The 18,790-nt window shown below is 47.8% G+C and overlaps 4 protein-coding genes and 1 non-coding gene across 10 annotated transcripts in view; 3 read left to right on the forward strand and 2 right to left on the reverse strand.

The window, feature by feature from the left end:
* LOC120908563 (elongation of very long chain fatty acids protein 6) overlaps positions 1–5,270 on the forward strand; it is a 41,035-nt gene extending 35,765 nt beyond the window's left edge. For all 3 annotated transcript variants that reach the window (XM_040319712.1, XM_040319713.1, XM_040319711.1), the window contains exon 4: positions 166–5,270. In XM_040319712.1, coding sequence (XP_040175646.1) covers positions 166–802 — 637 coding nt within the window. In that variant the 3' untranslated portion in view covers positions 803–5,270. The remainder of the gene's footprint in view (positions 1–165) is intronic.
* An 873-nt stretch (positions 5,271–6,143) lies between these two features.
* On the forward strand, positions 6,144–11,388 carry LOC120908767. Of its 3 annotated transcripts, none has more exons than XM_040320111.1 (3): positions 6,144–6,826; positions 9,785–9,873; positions 9,951–11,388. In XM_040320111.1, exons 2-3 carry the CDS (start codon positions 9,855–9,857, stop codon positions 11,315–11,317), a joined length of 1,386 nt encoding a protein of 461 aa, XP_040176045.1. In that variant the 5' UTR covers positions 6,144–6,826; positions 9,785–9,854; the 3' UTR covers positions 11,318–11,388. The 3 variants fall into 3 exon arrangements, with proteins under 3 accessions (XP_040176045.1, XP_040176044.1, XP_040176043.1); XM_040320110.1 differs by lacking the exon at positions 6,144–6,826 and adding an exon at positions 9,415–9,499; XM_040320109.1 differs by lacking the exon at positions 6,144–6,826 and adding an exon at positions 9,518–9,687.
* On the forward strand, positions 6,950–7,023 carry Trnan-guu. Its single transcript has one exon. It is a non-coding gene; the product is annotated as a tRNA-Asn (tRNA).
* Positions 8,029–9,374, reverse strand: LOC120908768 (charged multivesicular body protein 1b-2). Its single transcript, XM_040320113.1, has 3 exons — positions 9,169–9,374; positions 8,555–9,020; positions 8,029–8,479 (listed from the first exon to the last, which is right to left on the reverse strand). Exons 1-3 carry the CDS (start codon positions 9,182–9,184, stop codon positions 8,356–8,358), a joined length of 606 nt encoding a protein of 201 aa, XP_040176047.1. The 5' UTR covers positions 9,185–9,374; the 3' UTR covers positions 8,029–8,355.
* LOC120908764 (trafficking protein particle complex subunit 11) lies at positions 11,386–18,098 on the reverse strand. 2 transcript variants are annotated; one of them, XM_040320108.1, is made up of 9 exons: positions 16,027–18,098; positions 15,374–15,960; positions 15,145–15,296; positions 14,520–15,076; positions 14,156–14,444; positions 13,649–14,035; positions 13,405–13,571; positions 13,000–13,335; positions 11,386–12,172 (listed from the first exon to the last, which is right to left on the reverse strand). In XM_040320108.1, the coding sequence occupies exons 1-9, from the start codon at positions 17,632–17,634 to the stop codon at positions 12,152–12,154; spliced, it is 4,104 nt and encodes a 1,367-aa protein (XP_040176042.1). In that variant the 5' UTR covers positions 17,635–18,098; the 3' UTR covers positions 11,386–12,151. The 2 variants fall into 2 exon arrangements, with proteins under 2 accessions (XP_040176042.1, XP_040176041.1); XM_040320107.1 differs by having other exon boundaries at positions 13,649–14,444.
* Positions 18,099–18,790: the final 692 nt, after the last annotated feature.

The following is an 18,790-nucleotide window of genomic DNA, read 5'->3' on the forward strand; positions in this document are numbered from 1 at the left end:
GTGTTGGTCACGAAAAAAGACAGCAAGAGAGTGTTGGTATGAGTCAATTAGTCACTGCAAAAGGATAAAAGAAAGCGGCCACACACTCCTTCCTAACCGAGGGTCTTTAATCATTCTTTCAGAACTTTATTACAAATGTCCTTTTTTCCTTTCCTTCATTTGCAGCTTTATTGAACACGACCGTGTCAGTGGTTTCTGGACATGGTTGTTCGTGCTGTCGAAGCTGCCGGAACTGGGCGACACGGTGTTCATCGTGCTGCGGAAGCAGCCGCTCATCTTCCTGCACTGGTACCACCACATCACCGTGCTGATGTACTCCTGGTTCTCCTACACCGAGTATACCGCCTCCGCCCGGTGGTTCATCGTGATGAACTACTGCGTCCACTCGGTCATGTACTCGTACTACGCGCTGCGGGCCCTCAACTTCAAGCCGCCGCGCTCGATCGCGATGCTCATCACGACGCTGCAGCTGACGCAGATGGTGGTCGGCTGCGCGATCAACATCTGGGCGCACGGGTTCCTCCAGACGGCCGGCAAAAACTCGTGCAACATCTCCGAGATGAACATCAAGCTGTCGATCGCGATGTACTTCAGCTACTTTGTGCTGTTCGCCCGCTTCTTCTACAAGACCTACCTCTCGACGAACGCGCGCAAGGGCAAACGTCCGATCCAGGTGACGGCCTCGTCGACCGCCACCAGCGGCCACCAGTACATCGACAGCGGCTCGTCGCTCACCGGCAAGTCGGACGTGCAGTCGCTGCTCGCCGGCGGACAGGCCAGCAGCAAGATAAAGGCACAGTAAAAAGGCCCCAACCACCGGCAAAAAGAGAGCAGCGACCCCTTGCGGCTTCTTTCCAAAGGCGTAGCAAGGGATGAGGAGGGGGGGGGCTGTAGAAGCAGCAGAAGGTGGCAGCAGGTAGCGATTACCTAGTGGTTGTGGGTGACACATCGTAGTTCCTTCATTTCAATTCCATTCCTTCTCGAGCTCTGTGCGTTGGAAAAGGAAGGGGTTTTAGAGGGTGGAGCAACAAATTCCAAATGGCAATACAGGCGCGACACACTCAGGAGCCTCAGCCCTCCTACCCCCCGTACCCGTACACCCGTAAGCAGTTCATGGGGATTTTCCAGCAGCAGCAGCAGCACCACAGAGAACCGTTTGCTCCACTAAATGCTAATTGTTTCGGCCACCTTCTAGGGTTCTATTGTAGGCCCCCCCTTCCCAGCTATAATGGTGTGTTACATTTGTCGCTTAGTCGCTTGAACGTCTTTGTCAACCAAAACGGCGAAAGAAGTTACAACTTTTCCCCAACAAGAACAAAAAGCGGCCCCAATATATCCCCCCCCTACAAGTTGCCACCCGAACACGGTGTGTAAGCAAATAGAGCACATACCAATAGCGCATTACTTTAGCATTCCTGATGGTGGGCCCCCTCTTCTTAAGCCGAAGCCGTAAACTGCGTGTGCAAACGCTGTACATGATCGATGTTTAGGTAGATGGTTATGTTTTACACATAGATACGCTTAGAACAGAATGATGGCCCTCCTGTTTGGCACGAAAACAACAACAAAAAAAAAAAAACCAAAAATTCGACAATGGGAAGTTAGTGGGAGACACACGATCACTTCCGTCAGACAGAAAGCGACGAACCCAAGAGGAAGAGAGATAGAGAGCGACACTGACGACAATTCTAAGGACGAAGAACCACATAAACACACACGGTACTATACACGGTGCATGACTTCATTTCTACTTACAAAGCAGAAACTGGAAGACAGAGAGAGCGAACACACTGCGCGGGGGGGAAAAAAACGGGCCACGGGGGAAAAGTCACAGAACTTTAGACACAACAAAATGAAAAGAAAAAAAAACAAGAAAAAAACAAACAAACTATTGATTCGGGATTGACGGGGTTACTTTTTTTTTGTTTTAGTTGTTTAGTGTACACATCTAATGGTAGCTAAAACACTCTTCTGTACGCTATTTTTTTTTTGTCTTATGATTTGTACATTATTAAGTATGATAAATATGTTTGCGTTTTTCTTTTTCTTCTTCTTCTTCATCTCTCCTGTCCTTTCGCCGCCTGTTGTATCATTTCGGGAAGCTAATAATATAATTGTACGTAGTTTTCTTGTTTTCTTGGGCGGGTCGAAGAGCAGGACGAAGAACTTAGTTTGTAAATGCGAATGCGTGCGGCGAATGGGAAGAGGAAGGAAGGAAGGAAGGAAGGAAGGACCTCCGGGAAGGAGTGCAGTGCTGTAGAACGACACAGACAGACACAGGCAGGGCCAGAAAGGCGTTCCACAGCTTTAGGAGTTTCGTTTCCTTCTGCTTTGTTACTTTAGCCCGAGCGTCGTCCGCTCTTGGAAGGTAAATACTATCTACAGTTACATATTAAGAATAGCACACACACACCACACACACACACGGGGGGGTGTATGGCATGGCGAAAGATAGGTTACACGGGGGGGGGGGGGGGGAGTTAAGTAAAGCAAAGAACAGATGAAACGGAAGTGATTGAACAAAGAAAAAAGCGGGAGAAAGAAACTCCACAAAACCGAACAAATAGAAAGGATAACGAAGGGAAAAGTAGGAATGATACAAATGCCCTCGAAATCGGGATGAAATGTTAGGGAAATTATAATTAAAATGGGCTTTGTGTGTGTGTGTGTGTGCTGTGTTGTAGATGAGGATAAGGAAAGAATAGGAAGGGGGTTGTAATGGTAGGTGGGGGAGAGTACGTTAGCTATAAATTGCTCGCGGGGTATGTTTAACGTAGTTTAAACAACAATATACCACTCCACCGGGTGCTCCTAAACATGTGGGAGTGTTAGAAGAAGAAGAAGAAGAAGAAGAAGAAGAAGAAAAAGAGGAGGAGTAGAAGAAGAAGAAGAAGAAAAAGGAAGTACGTGGGAAAACAAACGAACAACAGAAACACATGAAACATCTGCGCAAAGACTGTTTTCGACTTATTTATAATAGAAAAGAGAGAGAAAGAGAGAAAAAATAAACCACTGGAAAACGACAAACGGAGAGTAACATTGCAACAAACAAACAAACAAACTCTGCATATACATATTCGAACAGGAAGTAGAGAAGAACAAGCAGTAGCAGTGGGTGGGAAAACTAACACAGCAAACAAAACTTAACAGGAAAAATACAACAAAACATTTAAAAAAACAATGTTATTATTTATGCGTTTATCTTTTTGGTGGTGGTTCTTTCTTTTTTAAAAAACTAAATAGATCTTTGAATATAAAAAAGAGGCGCAAAAAGAGAGGAGATTCTTAGCTCCGCTTTGCCTCCTAGTCATACCTACACACTACCTACACATCATCATCATTCCGTAAATTTGGATTGCTGCAAAAAAAACGAAGCGATGTAAAATATCCAACATGAGAAAGGAAAATCACAAGTGAGTGAAACGTTATTTAAAAAAAATCGCGTGCCCGTTTACTAACAAAAACTGCTCAAAACCACCCCAAAAGGGGGGGAGGCGCATCAAAGGCTAACTGTGTTTGCGTGTGCTGGTAATGGTGCAATGCAATTGTGTGGCGCTTTTTGCTTCAATAATCATCATTTATCGGGAAGCAAATAGATAAAGTGTGATGTGGTGGTGTTCAAGCACAGTTCACCGAAGAATCTTCGAATCAGCAAACATCGAGCACGAGCACAGAAGAAGCATGGTGTAAATAATTAATTTGCCTCATCCCAACCGCAAGCGCGAGCGAGCATCATCGAACAATATCGATCAAGCAACGGGGAGAGATTCATTATCGCTTCGTTAAATTCTTTAGCGAAGCATAATATCAGATTGTGTGGCGAAGCGAGTCGAAAATAAAATCTCCTCCCCCCCGGGGGCAGATGGAAATAAAAGCCGAATTACGATGAAAATATTATCTGCTGATCGATCCCCCCCTGCCGAACATATTATACACAGCATCATCCTGTAAATATTGCTTCACTCAATGCCAACCACACACCACCAGGGGCGTTATCTTCCCGCAAAATCCCGCCAGCCAAGCGCAGCGGCCAATTTATTAGCGCATTTTGCAATTTTGCCACACAGTTCGATACACACAAATACACACAAGTTTATCCTAGCCTGTATTTTTTGTTTGTTTGTGCGCTGATGGTTGATAGTTCATAATTGCAAAATTGCGTTGCATAATGCATGGGAATATGTGAGCAAATGAGCATGCGAGATTTAGAGTGTATCGTGATCATATAACGTTCAAACGCTTACCTAGTTTGTGTGTTTAGAACAGTGGTTTAATGGGTGGATAAAAAAACAAACAATGAATCGAAAAAGATTCACGCTTTTTTTTTGGGTTTTCGTAAGGAGAGATTTCTGTGAAAAGCTGCATTCCCACTTTGCAATACCATGCTCATCCATTAGAGAAAGAAAAACAAAACCTCATTAAGCTAAACTATTTATCATAAATCATGTGAAAGCGCCAACCTTGCATGAGTAGTGTGCAAACTCTAACTCATCAAATCTGATCTGTGTCACTGTTGGGAAGCATAACATTCAGGTTGAGTTTTGACTTGAATTGAAAGAGAGAGAGAGGGAGAGAAAAGTATTGCAAAAAAAAAGAGGAAACATTAATTTACAAGAAGATAATGAGAAACAAGATAACGAGATAACGAGCAGATGTTGTGTTCAACTGGAACAAAACAAGATGAAAGAAGAAGAAACAAAAACTATACAGCACAACACAGAAACTGAAAACAACAACAACAACAACAAAACACAAATGTTAACAAGAGTGTGAACACAGAAGTAGGAATTAACAAAGAGAAAAACCCGAAGAAAGAAAGCGAAAACAAGGAAACAACAAAACATAGACACATAACAAAACAAGTGACAAAATAGCCGACAATTGTATAAAACAGTAAAACCCGCTAAGGGAAGGAGAGAAAGGGAGAACATGTAACAAAACAAAAACAAAAACATACAAAAATATGCCGAATGTGGAATATATAAATGAAACTGCAAGCAATGAAGAAGCGAAAAGAGGGGACAAGTGAAAACATATACTGTAAACTGGTTTGTTATTGTTCTTTGAAGCAGTTAATAGCAAATGAGACAAACAAAACACACAAACACACAGAAAATACGGAAACCTGTTTTATCGTTTGCTCTGGCTGCCCTTCTGCTAGTGTTTCTTTCCTTTCTGTTAAGTATATTGTTTGTACACCTAAACAATATGTAAGATATAATTGAGAGAAGAACAAAAAATATGAGAAAACAAATACATACAAAAAACAAGGAAACACACACATTAAAACCAAATCAGAATGAAAGAAGAAAAAAGTAAACCCAAACCGAGAGCAAAACAGTAAATGAAACAAATTTAACCAATCATCTTCACAGCGTTTCCTCCCTTTCGTTTTTGTGCGTGTGTGTGTGTTTGTGCGTATTTCATCCTTGAACAAATCAAGCAGGATAACATTGAAGGCGACACACACACGCACGCACGCGCGGGGTTAGGGCGACAATGAGTTATAATCTATTTGAAATGAAAGTTCTGTTCATTTTGTATCAAAATAAACCTATTAAAATTGAACTTTAACGCTGTTGCCGATGATGTTTAATGTTGATCCATCGACGCGAAAGAAAGAAAGATACGCCTAAGCACTGATCGCGGAAGTTGCCTCGCGCGTGATCTGCGCCACTGTTGGCGCAAAAAAAAAACGCCTCAAAAGGGTTCAGCGCACGCGCGGCTCTTGTACACACACAGAGGGAGGGAGATGGTTTTTCTTACGCGAAGTTGTTGCTCGTCTGCTAACATTTGCGCGTGGAGTTGAAGTGATCGTGCAATAGATGTCGATGACGATCATCCATCCTCAATTACGTTTAACCTTCACGCGCAGTACAGGGGACAGTGGCGCTGGAAACACGTACGAAAAAACACGTTACGCAGGCCAGGCAGAACGGAAGTGCTCTGAGAGTTTGAGGGAACGAAACACATGAGATCGATTGAAACATCTCATGTTTTGTGTGTGTCTCGTGTCTTCACAGCAACTGTTGAAGTTTAAGTACTAGGGCCCCGCATGACCACACAACAATCGATTACAAATTGACGTCAGGTGAAAAAAGGGAGTTTTTTTATGCCCCCCAATGAGTGGATGGAGCTGGCAAGAGTGTGTTTTCAACCGATAAGTGTCTTTTGTTTTTGCTGGTTCTGCCGGTTTTGTTTATCTGACACATTTTTCAGGAAGATCAGCAAGCTTGCGTACTTCAGGGCACATAATAAGCCATCCTGTGGCGAATTACTGCAATTCGTTCGTGTGCACGCCTTCTTTGGTTTGCGACGTTTGACGTCAATTTGATCTCTGCTCGAGATGAGGAGGCAGCAGCAGGCGCTGCAAAAAGCTGTCAATCGATAGAAAATGAGGCACAGAGAGACGGTTTATAGTTTTTTAGTTATGAGTATGTTGTTCTTTTATAGATTCCCTTTTGGCGTATTAACAGCTTTGAATAAGGATTTTCTAAGCATCCTACCCAACCCAAGTCACGTGTGACAGGGGGAAACTTAATTATTCCCTAGTATGCGCTAGTACGGGCAAACTTACAACTCCTAACCGCCAAAGAAGGATAAATATTGATCTGCTAAAGGTAGAATCTTCGCAAACCTGTTTGAATGCTTTGGGGGCGAGAAAAAGGGGGCCATGGAGTGTAGCAATCGTTCTTGTTTGCTTTACTATTGCACGAGTGTGTTTTAGAACCGCAAACATTTATCGATCAGGTGTGGAATTTGATGACTCGATCAATTGCAAATAGTAAACAGTCTTGTGAAATGTGAAGACTTCTGTGTGATATAAGTAAGTACTACACACTTCATTTTGAATGATATAATTAGATTAAATTAGAGCTACACTGGCGCTGTTGTGCTGCAGCGGCACGTACCTTGAATCGGGTGCGCTCTAACGCCCTTCTTACATATCGCCTTCGTGGCGCAATCGGTTAGCGCGTTCGGCTGTTAACCGAAAGGTTGGTGGTTCGAGTCCACCCGGGGGCGGCGAAATTTTTTTTTGGGTTTGTTTGGTGATGCTAATATTTGAAATAGGGCTGGTATTAGTAAACATTACTGTATGTATTGCTGCTTCAATCATCAGCAGGCGGCAATTGATACTAGGTGGTTGTGAATGATTCACTTGAACGGAACCCCATGCCGAGGGTGTGTCATCTTTTATCATCACCATTTTATCAGGATTTCCGATTGATTATTGTGTCATTTTACAGATTGTTTAGCAGAACTGTTATTGAAGCGATGTTTGTTTTTGATGTTTTTTCAATAGTTTCAGTTTAATTTTATGTAATATGATGATTTCTGTTCAAATTGAATGTAAAAATGTATAAAAAATACATTATTTGATTATTAAATTTAATATAGATTTAATAATGTGACCATTTGGACCTTGACAGATTTGGCCTGGCCTACTTTTCTTTCTCTATGCACTGAAATCACTTAAGATTAGTTTGAAAACTGTGTAAGCATTTTTACTATCAAAACCGGAACAATTCAAGATAGGAGGAGAAAGGTATTTTCCCGATTCGTATAACTGTACAAAATAGTCTAACAAAATTCATACAAAATTCATAAAAAATAACATACAACATGTGAAAGATTGGATCAAGAATTTTCCTATTAGAATATTTGTATAATTTTATGAACTATAAAATATTTTATTAAAAAATATATTTACTTACCAGTCATTTTATTACTCGGCAGCTGCATTTGTACGGGCAACCTAAAAATCCTTTCTGGTGACGATAAAACCATACCGTGTCATGATGGCCTCTGAAGCCTTGCTGATGATGATCCCGAAAAGGCTGTTCTCATTTATAATCACATTTAGCACACGATTTACTAATTGATTTACTGCAACAATTGCACTTGTCTTCAGCGACTTGCACTAAGCTTGTTGTCCGCCGGCGATGGCGTACAGACAGCTCTGAGTAAGGTCCTTCAGAACCAACTAGGACGGATGTTCGAATATTTGAAAAACTAATGCGGAAGTGCTGTATTTGACATTCCATTCGGCCCCTCCACGTTATTCGCCGCCGTGGGGTCTTAATCTTTGTTCCTTTATTTTAACGAATAATTAAAGAGAATTACTCAAAGCGTGATTAAACAGGGTTTCGAAAAAAAAGAAAAGATGATTTGATCTAGAAACCAGCAGCTGTCTCAAGACCACCGGGAACGGGAAGGAAAATATACATTGGTAAACCATAAAGCAACATAATTCTCGCACATTTTCCAACCACATTAACAACCGCGTATGTGTGTGTGTGTGACCATGCCGTAATTAGTGTTTTGCCATAGACGATAGCGTTTTGTGGGACACTTTTATTCGGCCTGTCGCAAACGTGCCAGACGTGCCGTGAGCTCATCCTGTTCCGTGGATGCTTGCGTCGAGGCACCGATTGCGATCGATGACGGTCCGGATGGAAGTTCCATGTTGAGTTCAAGGCTGTAGTAAAACGAAAATTGCACATTAGAGCGAACCTTTGGTGTTGCAAATCTCATAAAATCAATCCCAACATACCCAGCCTCGTCCGCAACTCGCTGCATCAGCGACTCCACGTCGTTCTGCGGCACGGCCGTCGTCGTCGTCTGCGACATAGTGTTCTCCATGTACGAGCTCTGCACGTCCAGATCCTCGAACTGCGACTCGAACTTGTCCATCAGGCCGGAAATCTTCTCCAGGTTCATGCCCTTCATCGCCGCATCCATCGCCTTCACCACGCCCGCCATCGAGTTCGTCACGTTGCGGGTGGTGAGCGCGGTCTGCACCCGGCTGGCCACCGCATCGACCCGCGCACTCATGCGCAGATAGTTGAGCGATTGGCTCTTCTGTCGGATCGCGTTTTCGGCGTGGATGCGGGCCACCTCCGTGTTGCCCTTCTGGATCGCTTTCTTTGTCTTCAGTATTTCCGCCTTTTCTTCCTTCTCGCACTTTTTCGCGTTCCGTTCCAGCTCCTTCACTGCAAATTTAAGATTAAACAAGTGTTCTGCGGGTAGGGGGTTGGGGGGAATGGGTTAAGGAAACAATTCGCTGTTCAATATTTATAAAAGGGTTGATTCACACGGATCTTCCATGGATACATGGAATGCGAGTGACAAGTGAAGGAATGCAATTGATCGCTTTGAAAAGGATACTCTCCATGGCCGACATTTTGTTACGGTTTTTCTTAACTGTGCTTTGAAGAGGTACGGCAGAAACCACACAACCAGCCAAAAGCCCAAGGAAAAGGTGGCCTAATTATTAAATTAATAGGGTTTCACGACCGCAAGGTTGCGGATGAGTCACTATCGAGATTTCGTATGTTTTCAATTGGATTGCGATGTAAACATTGACCGTTTTGACAGCGCGGTTCGGTTCGTGACAGTTCGGCGAAACGAAAGCGCTCGGTTTTTGCTGCAGGGGTCAACATTTGTTTACTGCAGGGTGCGATCTGTACGACGAGTGGAAAAATTCACATAAAATTCGGTAAATTAGGATATTGTTTTTATTTAGTGAAAGAGAATTGAAGAAAATATGTTATTTTGAAACTTTTTGATCTTAATATGCATCGACAATGGTATTTCTTTGTCAAAAACAAATCTCGTTCTTGTTTTTGCTGCATGGGCTGCAATCTCGCGAACAAATCCCGCACAAATAATAACGGGCGTTGACCGGTAAAAACAATAGAATTTGGTTCTTTTAGGCACAGTTTTACATCAATCTGATGTTTTATACTTTTCTCATACACCTCCAAACATTCTTTCCATCTAGCATGCACACACGTTGCTAGGGAACACGCAACATCCACTCCAATATTGCTTTCACGTTGTAATATTGCACGATGGACAACAACGAAGAAGGTATACTTACTACAGTGTAAAGCATGTACCGCAGAGTCACAGAATAATAATAAAAAAACGATTTATCCTTCAAACAGATGAATGTGACGAGGTCATCGAATCGTCCCAGGTTCCAAAGCTTCGATCGAAAATTCGTCTAACACGGCCAGACTATCGCACCATGTTACAACCTGTGGAAAAGGAGAAACGGGACAGAAAATACAAAAAGAAACTACCCAAACGGATACGGGACAACAAAAGCGTTTCGCAATGTCTTCGGCAAGCGTGGACACTGCCAAGTAAAGCCGCCTTGCCTACTACCACCAGTGCCACCACAACCAAAATCAACAAACAGCAGCAGCAAGCAGATGAACAGCCCGATGAAGAATACATAAACATCGCCACCCAGCAAGAGCCTTCGCAAGCGGCTGTTGGCATTCAAGCCATTCCGTCGGTGAGCTTGTTCGACCGGCAGCAGGATGTGTTGGCACGGTACATCTTCAACGACACGACCGAGGCACAGATCGATCACCAGCTGCAGCAGTTGCTGGACGGGTTTCAGGCGGAGTACGAGAGTAAGTGTGCCGAGCTGGAGGGTTCACCGCCGCCGGGAGTGCTGCCGGGCGAGCATGCTGCTAACGATGAAGCACTACAGGCGACATGTTTGCCCGGTACGAGTGCCAAGCCACTTGCAACGATACGAAATGATTCACCAACCGGTGCTTTATCGCCTCCGCTACTAGCAGACAGTGAACCGTTCATAATGCCTGACTTTAGTAAGGAGATTGCTCAGCTGGAAGAAATGATGGAATTGGATAGCCCTTGTCGAGTGAATCGATCACAGCGGCCCGTTCCCGAGCTGGATCCACTTGTTCCCATCGTCGAAATACGGGAGGAGCCTGGAAGAGTCGTGCAACAAGCGGTTGTTCCTACGGTTACCGACTACGCTTGCCTCGATCTGTCGGTACAGAGGGAAAAATTAGATCACGTGAATCGTGTACCAACTGCCATGAGCATCGATGAGGAATGTACAAGGGCAAATCTAGTTCGACCAGCCTACGTACCGGCAGTTCCTGCGGCGGCGGTTCCACCAAACTCACCACGCTTCGATGACATTTTCGACCTTCGCGTTTCAAAACCCTGGAAGCCTCGTTCGACGGCCGTTACGACGGCTCCTTCGAAATCTGCCTGCAAACCGCTCGCCGACACGGTTGAGCTCGGCACACAGACCAGATGGCAGCGGCGAAACGTTGGCATTCAGCATCGTCCGCTTGCTTCGTTCGATTTCACCGATCGTAACCTGATCGTGCTGGCACAGGCACTCGAAGCCGATCCGGCCCGGCTGTGGTGTAAAATGCGAAGCGTTGTGAAATCGTCCGCCCAACCGATCTGGCGAGCGCGCGATCTTGCGGCAGTATTTTCCCTGGCCGATCCTTACTATGCGAATTTGAAACATTTCCAATAAAGGACGCAAGCGGGCGGCGGCATCTGTGCTTTCGGTTCGGGTTCACGCTCATCGCTGGAACGTGGAAATTATTACTGACTCTTCACCTTTATTTCTGTTCGCCGTACTCTGGCGCAGAACGCATTAGAAAGAGGGGTGTGTGAGTGTGAGAGGAGGGAAATTTAATAATTCCTACTAGCTTCCTACCAAAAACAAAACACGCTGCCACACCCTCTCCTCAAAAAACCGGAATTTAAATATTGCCACTCGCCATATCGAAAGAGGACCAACGCCACCCTTAGGGCTTTTGCTTCCTCCTTTTCACTAAACAACTGCAATTTTTAACGCTCTCTTTCACTGTCTCGCTCTGTTCGCTAAATCCTTTCGCATTCTGTTTCATTTAGCTACGCCAACCTTCCTCCCCCTCATAACTATAAACCGTTCAATACCATGGATATCTCTTTCTCCTTTTTCCCCCTAACAAATGTTAACATTCGTCCCGCTTTTCTTTTCCACTCGTATGCACTTTTCCTCCCTAATAATGCCCGGAAGCTTTTAGTGTTCGCTTATGAAAACGACCGCCATTTTAGGAACCACCATTCCTATATGCACCATCGCCCATTTCGTTCGCCAAATTGCTTTCTAACCGGATGCGGCAACCGGATGTGGATGGGGGAGTTAAATAAATTGAATTCACTACACCACAACGGAACGTGTGTCACAATATTGTTGTTCAAACGGAACAGCACTGAGGCGCACGGAGACCCGCGGGGAAGAGACTCGCTGTGTGGGAAATTAAATATCTGATAAAAGCTGGTTCGCTTCCTCTCTCCCCATCTCCTAACAAGTTGTTGATCACAGTGTCCTCGTTGGAGGCTAAAAGGAAGAGCAAAAGGAAGAGCAAAAGGAAGAAGACAACGATTAATATTCAACTCCAACTAGTGATGGGTAAAAAAGGGCATAAATCCGGAGTCGACTCCGATCCGACTCCGATAATTTCGGAACCGACTCTGGAAAGTAAGTGCGCCTAGCACTGTCCAGAGTCGTTGGGAATCGTCCGGAGTCGTCTGGAGTCGTCTGCAGTCGTCCGGAGTCGTCTGGAGTCATCCGAAGTCACTTGGAGTCGTCCGGAGTCCGCCAGAGTCGATCGGAGTCAGCCAGAGTCGATCGGAGTCGGAGTCATCTGGAGTCGTTCGGAGTCGGAGTCATCTAAAATCGCACGGAGTCGAATGGATTCGTCCGGAGTCGATTGGAGTCGGAGTCGTCCGATGTCGACGTCGTCTGAAGTCGTCCAGAGCTGTCCGGAGTCGGCCAGATTCGAACAGAGTTGGAGTCGTCCGGAGTCGTTCGAAGTCGGAGTTATCTGGAGTCACCTGGAGTCGCCCGGAGACCTTGGGAGTCGGAGTCGTCTGGATTCGTCCGATGTCATCCGGAGATGTCCGGAATCGGTAGGAATCGACTGGAATCAGAGTCGGTCGGAGTCAACAAGAGCCGTCCGGTACAATGTGCACATCCGACTCCAAACAACTCCGGCCAACTTCGGACGACTCCGATCCGACTCCGGGCGACTCCGGCCGACTCCGAGCAGAATAAGTCGTTCGGATTTTGCCGGAGTCGGATAGAAGCCGTGGGTGCGCTTCAAAGAGCACATCACATCACTCCAGCACACTTTTTCAGAGTCCACCTCGGGGGATGCCACTTACATGAACAAACACCATCTTCGGCATCCACCGTTGCACAAGCGAGGCCAGCTCCGCCTTGCGCTGGCTTTCCAAACCGTCCGCTATCACATCGTCCCCGGATGGTGGTGGTGGTGTAGTCGTAGCACCAATCGTTCCCGGCACTGGGTCCGCCGCCAGTTTTGCCGGTGCTGCTTGCGTTCCAGCCGCTGCACCTGCCGTTCCGGGGGTGGCCGTCGGCGTAGCTTGAAAGCTTTGATACTCTAGCTCCAGCTCGGGCAACGGTTGCCAGCCGGCTTTTAGCGGGCAGAGGTTAAACAGCAAATCGTACGAGGAGTACGCAAATATCGACACGTTCAGCTGGAATGTGGAGAGCATTTTGAGGGTGCAGTTGAACGTGTAAGTGTCCTGTGGCTTTATCGTCCATACCTGTCGATGGCCGGCAAACATGAAACTATCCGAGCTGTTCAGTATTGCTTGCAGGTGCAGAATTCTTCGCGTCGGGTTCCGCAACGTGATGCGCAGCGTCATTGGCAATCGTACGTACATCCGCTGTTCGATGTAGCAGTACAGATTAAGGGGTGGATCGATGACTTCTACAGTGAGAGAAAACGATTACATTAAGCTTCCCCTGCTCAAAAAACACTCCCACTGTTCCGGCTTGCTCACTTACCGATGCCATTGATGATAAATTTCGACTCATTCACCACGTTCGGCGTCCGGGACCGGCACCACCGCACGCAGTACATGCCAAAGATGGGCCACGTGCTGCCGGCCACCACCGTACTGCCTGTCCCGTCGGGCCGATTGCACTGCGCGTTGATGAACCCATTTCGGTCGTTGTTCGTCAGCTGCACACAGTCCAGCGCCCGGTTGTAGATGGTTTTGGTGACATTCTTGCCGGCGGTCAGTTCGTCACCGACGGCGGCCGCTTTCGAGCCGCTGACGGCGGACGCATCGTTCAGGGGCAGTGGTTTCACCTTGAAATCGTCCACACTCCCCGTGGAGGTGGTCATGCTGGTGGCGTTGCTGGCCGTTGTTGTCGCCGGTCCGCCCTTGGCTGCAGTGCCGTCAGCGTCCCCCGATGCGTTGGTGGTCGAAGGATCGGCCAGGGCAGCATGTGAGGGATGATGGGTTAGTGATTGGTTCATCTGATTGGTTAGCTGTGCGCTGGTGCTACCGATGATCGTCGCATTGGTCGGCAGTTTCGAGAGAAGGTTCTTGTTGTACTGCTCCTCGGTCGGTCGGTTCGAGGGTAAGGCCGCTGCTGCTGCTGGTGCATCGGGCGACCGGGACCGGTTGAACACGAGCCGGGTGTCGGTGGACTGGTAGTCGCCGCGCGACACCCAATCCCGCGTACAGTTGATGGCGCTGAGTAGCTTCAGCTCCTCGAACCGGTTCGCCGGTCGCAGGCCGGTCCCACTGATGGAAGCACCCCCTTGGTACGGTTTCTCCACTATATTATGATCCTAGGAAGGTGGGGAAAAAGCAACGGAAGGAAATGGTATAAAAACGAAGGGAAAGCTCGTGTGTCCCACACTTACACTAATAAACTGCGTTTCGAGTATATCGATCGGATCGGGCGACTTAACCTCCACGTTGATGCGCAGCAGAAAGTCTTCGTCCCGGTACGCCTGCCCCAGCGCCTCCCGGCTGAGCGTGTAAAACCGCCCGGTCAGCTTGATCTCCTCCACGCACGGTACCACCACCGTGTCCTCCTTGATCTTGCGCACCACCTGCCCGTCGGTGTCGAGGAACTCGATCTTGACGTTGTGATTGTTCACGTACTTCGCTAGATTCTTCTCGTTCGCCAGCAGCCGTGCCAGATCCTCCTTTTCGCTGTTTGGCGTGGAGGGCGAATCGGCCGCAGCGCTGGGCCCCCCGCCGTTCGCGATGCTTCCTCCACCTGGCTCCGTTTTGCTTTGGTGTAAATTTTCCATCTGATAGTACATGCGCTGCTTCAGCTCGATGTTGCCCGCCACCAGGCTGGCGAGGTAGTACGAAACGGTCGTGGACGATTGCATCTGCAGCTCGCCGATGTCGATCTGTACGTGCGAGTGGATCTTCTGCAGCGGATGGTTCAGATCGGTTGTCAGGAATACTAAAGAGAGAGAGAGAGGAAATAAATCTCAGTTGGCCGTACCGTTGCGTTGGTTGGGCGTTAGTTACCATTGTTGCGTAGCAGCTGCGGTACGCTGATGCTCACGCCGACGTTTTGCAGGCAGAGGTCGGACTGGTTGAAAATTTTCGTCGTCACCTGGTGGAATTCGTTCGTCAGCATCGGCTGATTCGTTGGCTTGGTCTGCGAGCCAAGATGGAAGCTGCAAAATAAACGGAAAAGAGCGTTGGTAACAGTTAAATTCATGCCTTTCTCACTTGTTCATGCCCACAAACTCACGTTGGAATGATGTAGCACGAGCTGATGATGCCGATGCTTTCCATACAATCCTTGTGCGGGTTGTACGATTTGAACGGTTTGCTCGCGTTGAGCTTCTCGCGCACCGACAGCACCGCGTACGTGCTTTCCGAGCCCATCTGCAGCTCCAGCCGGAAGATGTGCACGTCCACGCTCTCCGCGAACAGGTACCGCTCGCCGACGAACAGCACCCGGTAGCACTTTTCCGGCTCGAGTATGAACTCCTCGAACGGTTTCGCCGACCCGGTCGAGCTGTCGGTGGTCGGCGGACCGGCATACTCCGCGTACTGTGATGCGTTGATGCGGACGCTGCTCGATTTGAGGTCGGTTAGAAGGATGGAAAAGTTTTTCAGCTTCAGCGGGACCTCCGTCAGCGAGCGGATGTACAGCAGGAGCTGCAGCTTTTCGTCGTTCTTGATTTGGCGCTTCTCGAAGGTCAGTCGACACTCGACCAGCTCGTTCAATCGATCGAGATCCAGCTTGATGGGTGTGTTGAAGGAGGTCAGCGCCGTCTGCCAGCTGTTGGACAGCTCGGGTGCAATCAGACTGCTCGAGACGGGCGATACGCGCTGGAATGGGAAGAGGAATGATCGTTTTAATAAGACAATTCGACTAACATGAAAACCCCTACATACATGGAACACCTTCCAGAGGTTCTCCAGCACGAGTATACGCTCCTGCTTGTCCATCGCAATGTTCGGCGAAAGTGCCTCGATGCTGCACGCAACAAAGTCCGGCACCGACGCGGACAGGTACGCCGAATGGAGCGTCTTCAGCAGCACCTGCGTAAAGATGGTGTACCACTTGTCCAGCCGGTAGTCGGTCAGCATGAGCGAGTACAGCGTGAGTGCCTTCGAGTGATCGCCACTCTTCAGGTACTCTTCCGCCATATCGATCGCTAGCTTTTTGCGAAACCGCAGGCATCGGTACACCTTAAACTGAGCCATCGCTTTCCCCAGCAGACCGATGATTTCGCCCGAATGGTTGTAGGACTTTTCGTTCTCCTGCACCAAGCAGATGATCTGCTGCTCGGACACCGGTTCGCCCGTCTTGACGCTTCCCCTGATGCCGAAAAAGTCACTGTACAGTGCCGAATTGCTTATCGTGCCGAATTGCTCGCCAGTGCCGGCCGTCCCGAGCGCGGTACACTGGAGAAACGCTTCCTTCCTCAGCCCGATGTACTCGGCCGCCTTGTGGAAGTAGATGCCCGGGTGTTGCGTTTGCAGTGGCGCCAGCCCGTTCTTTACCGCGTCGCAGAACAGCTCCGCAAACGCGCTGTACTGTACGCTCAGCCAGGCGTAATGCTCGAACAGCAGCTCCTTGAAGCCCGACCGCTGGCGGTACTTGCCGATGTGGTTCTTGAACTGCGAGATGGAATCTTTCGGCGCGTTCAGGCGGAAGAACAGCTTGCACATCTTGTAATTGACAAAGCCGGCGATGGTTTTCAGCTCCAGACAGTTCGTGTCGACGATTCGCACATCGTCCAGGAAGGTGTACGTTTGCCGGTAGTGCCGCAGCGCGTTCGACTGGTCGAGCTTCAGCTCCGAGATGAAGCCGAGCTTGAACTGGTGGCGTATCTTGAGCAGCGTGTGCGCATCGGTCAGCTGGTCCCGGTGCAGACGGATCTGCTTCATCATCTGCGTGTAGTACGATTGGGCCAGCTCGAGGAAGGCCGACTGCAGGCGGAAGATGTGCCCCATCAGATGGTCGTTGTGGGGCAGTACGAACAGCATCTTCGCGTTGATGTCACAGTTGCTGGTGAGCTGGGCGGCCCGTTCCGACGCGAGCATGTCCTCGCCCTGCTGCAGATAGTTGCTGCGCTGGAGCAGGGCAATCGCGATGCGCGTGTTGCGCCCCTGGAGCGAGTTCTTCAGCACCTGTATCGTGGCGGCACACTGGAGCTGCTTCTCCGTCCACTGCGGGTCGTTCCATTCGAGGTCCTGGAACAGTACCACCACCGCGGGCAGGACGTGCAGGTGCTTCAGCATCCAGTTGCGCTTGAGTATTCCCTTCGGTGTGTACCATTCGTACGACTGGTGTTTCGGCTTCGAGACGGGAAATTCATAGTTGGCGGGCAGCAGCTTGTACTGGATGGATTCGGTGTCGGGCTTTTTGGCGTTGTTGAACGCATCCCACACCGTCTTGTGTACGGCACTGCGCTGCACATCCAGCCCGGACAGTCCGACCAGCGGGGCGGCCGTCGTCAGCAGTTCCGACGGCAGGGCACTGGCATCGAGTGACATTCCGTCTTGGGGGTTTGTCCCGTCTCCACCGGAAGAGACGACTTCAACTCGTGTGTGTATGTGAGCGTGCGGGTACGCTTATCTTCCCAGCCGGCGGAAAAAGGGAAGAGCGATTGAAGGAACGATCCGTCGATGGGATGTGGCCACCGTGAATGTACACACACACACACACACACGCACACACACGTACGCAGGCACACTGCCACCGAGTCCGAATCACCAGCTGTGCCACGGAATCCGATGATTGTACCGCATAACGCGTAATCCGGACGAGCTGCGTGCCGAGGGCGCTCGGGAGGGGGCGTTTTTATCGGAACGGGGGCGGCACCAACGACCTCCGCCGATAACAAACTTCGTGCTGGGTTCACTCGTCCCGTTCTAATCACGGTTATAGCTACTTTTATCAATAGAATAGCAAAATAATACAGTGCAGAGAAAAACCCCGTATAGATGACAAGAAGTGCGCACGGTGGTCGCTCAACAGGCCATGCGCGCTGTCAGCCGGGATGGGGTTTTTATTGTAAAAAAATAAGGTTTTACTCAAACTTTGATGAAAATGAAATGAAATGTGAATTTGTTAGTAGAATCAGGCAAAAGAAGTAAAGAGTAGGAAGTTTTTTTTTAATTATTGTGTTAAAAAATACCAAAACAATCCAATGGTATTTTGCTTGAAAATAATACGGCTTGTCAAACTTTCTTGATCTCAATTTGAAACGGGCACGGGTAAAAGACGTTGCCAATAAACTGCTTAGTACTCTCAACTTGTTTTGAAAGGTTAAAATTAAATTTGCATTACCTAAAAAGATTTCCAGTTGCATCCTAAATGCAATAGATTCAGAATGAATGAGTCAACATCAAACATTTCACCTAAGTGGTACAAAATCCCAAACCGGGAACGCCTAAACAGGATTTAAGTGACTTAAGCTTTCTTTCTTAATGAAAACCTAAACGATGCACTAAATAGTCGTATCACGAATGGCCCACCAAAAATTAGAAAAAGGTTGAATTTGTCATCATAGTTGTGAGCTCATTTGTGTATTCGTTAGAGCTTTTATCATATCAAAGCTTCTACAAGTAAGGTTGAAGATCAGTCGGTGTTCAAGAGTAAATATTTGGTAAAACAAGGCTGAGGGACAATATTGTTGATTGCCATGCA

This window comes from Anopheles arabiensis, chromosome 2 (genome assembly GCF_016920715.1).
Source record: "Anopheles arabiensis isolate DONGOLA chromosome 2, AaraD3, whole genome shotgun sequence".
Taxonomy (NCBI): Eukaryota; Metazoa; Arthropoda; class Insecta; order Diptera; family Culicidae; genus Anopheles; species Anopheles arabiensis.

Coding starts and splice junctions, on each gene's coding strand:
- LOC120908764 (XM_040320107.1), bottom strand. CDS start 17,634: ATGTCACTCGATGCCAGTGCCCTGCCGTCGGAACTGCTGACGACGGCC. Junction 15,961..16,026: donor ACCTCTGGAAGGTGTTCCAT/GTATGTAGGGGT, acceptor TTCCCATTCCAG/CGCGTATCGCCCGTCTCGAG. Junction 13,336..13,404: donor TGTTTGCCGGCCATCGACAG/GTATGGACGATA, acceptor TCCACATTCCAG/CTGAACGTGTCGATATTTGC.
- LOC120908768 (XM_040320113.1), bottom strand. Junction 8,480..8,554: donor CGAGTTGCGGACGAGGCTGG/GTATGTTGGGAT, acceptor GTTTTACTACAG/CCTTGAACTCAACATGGAAC.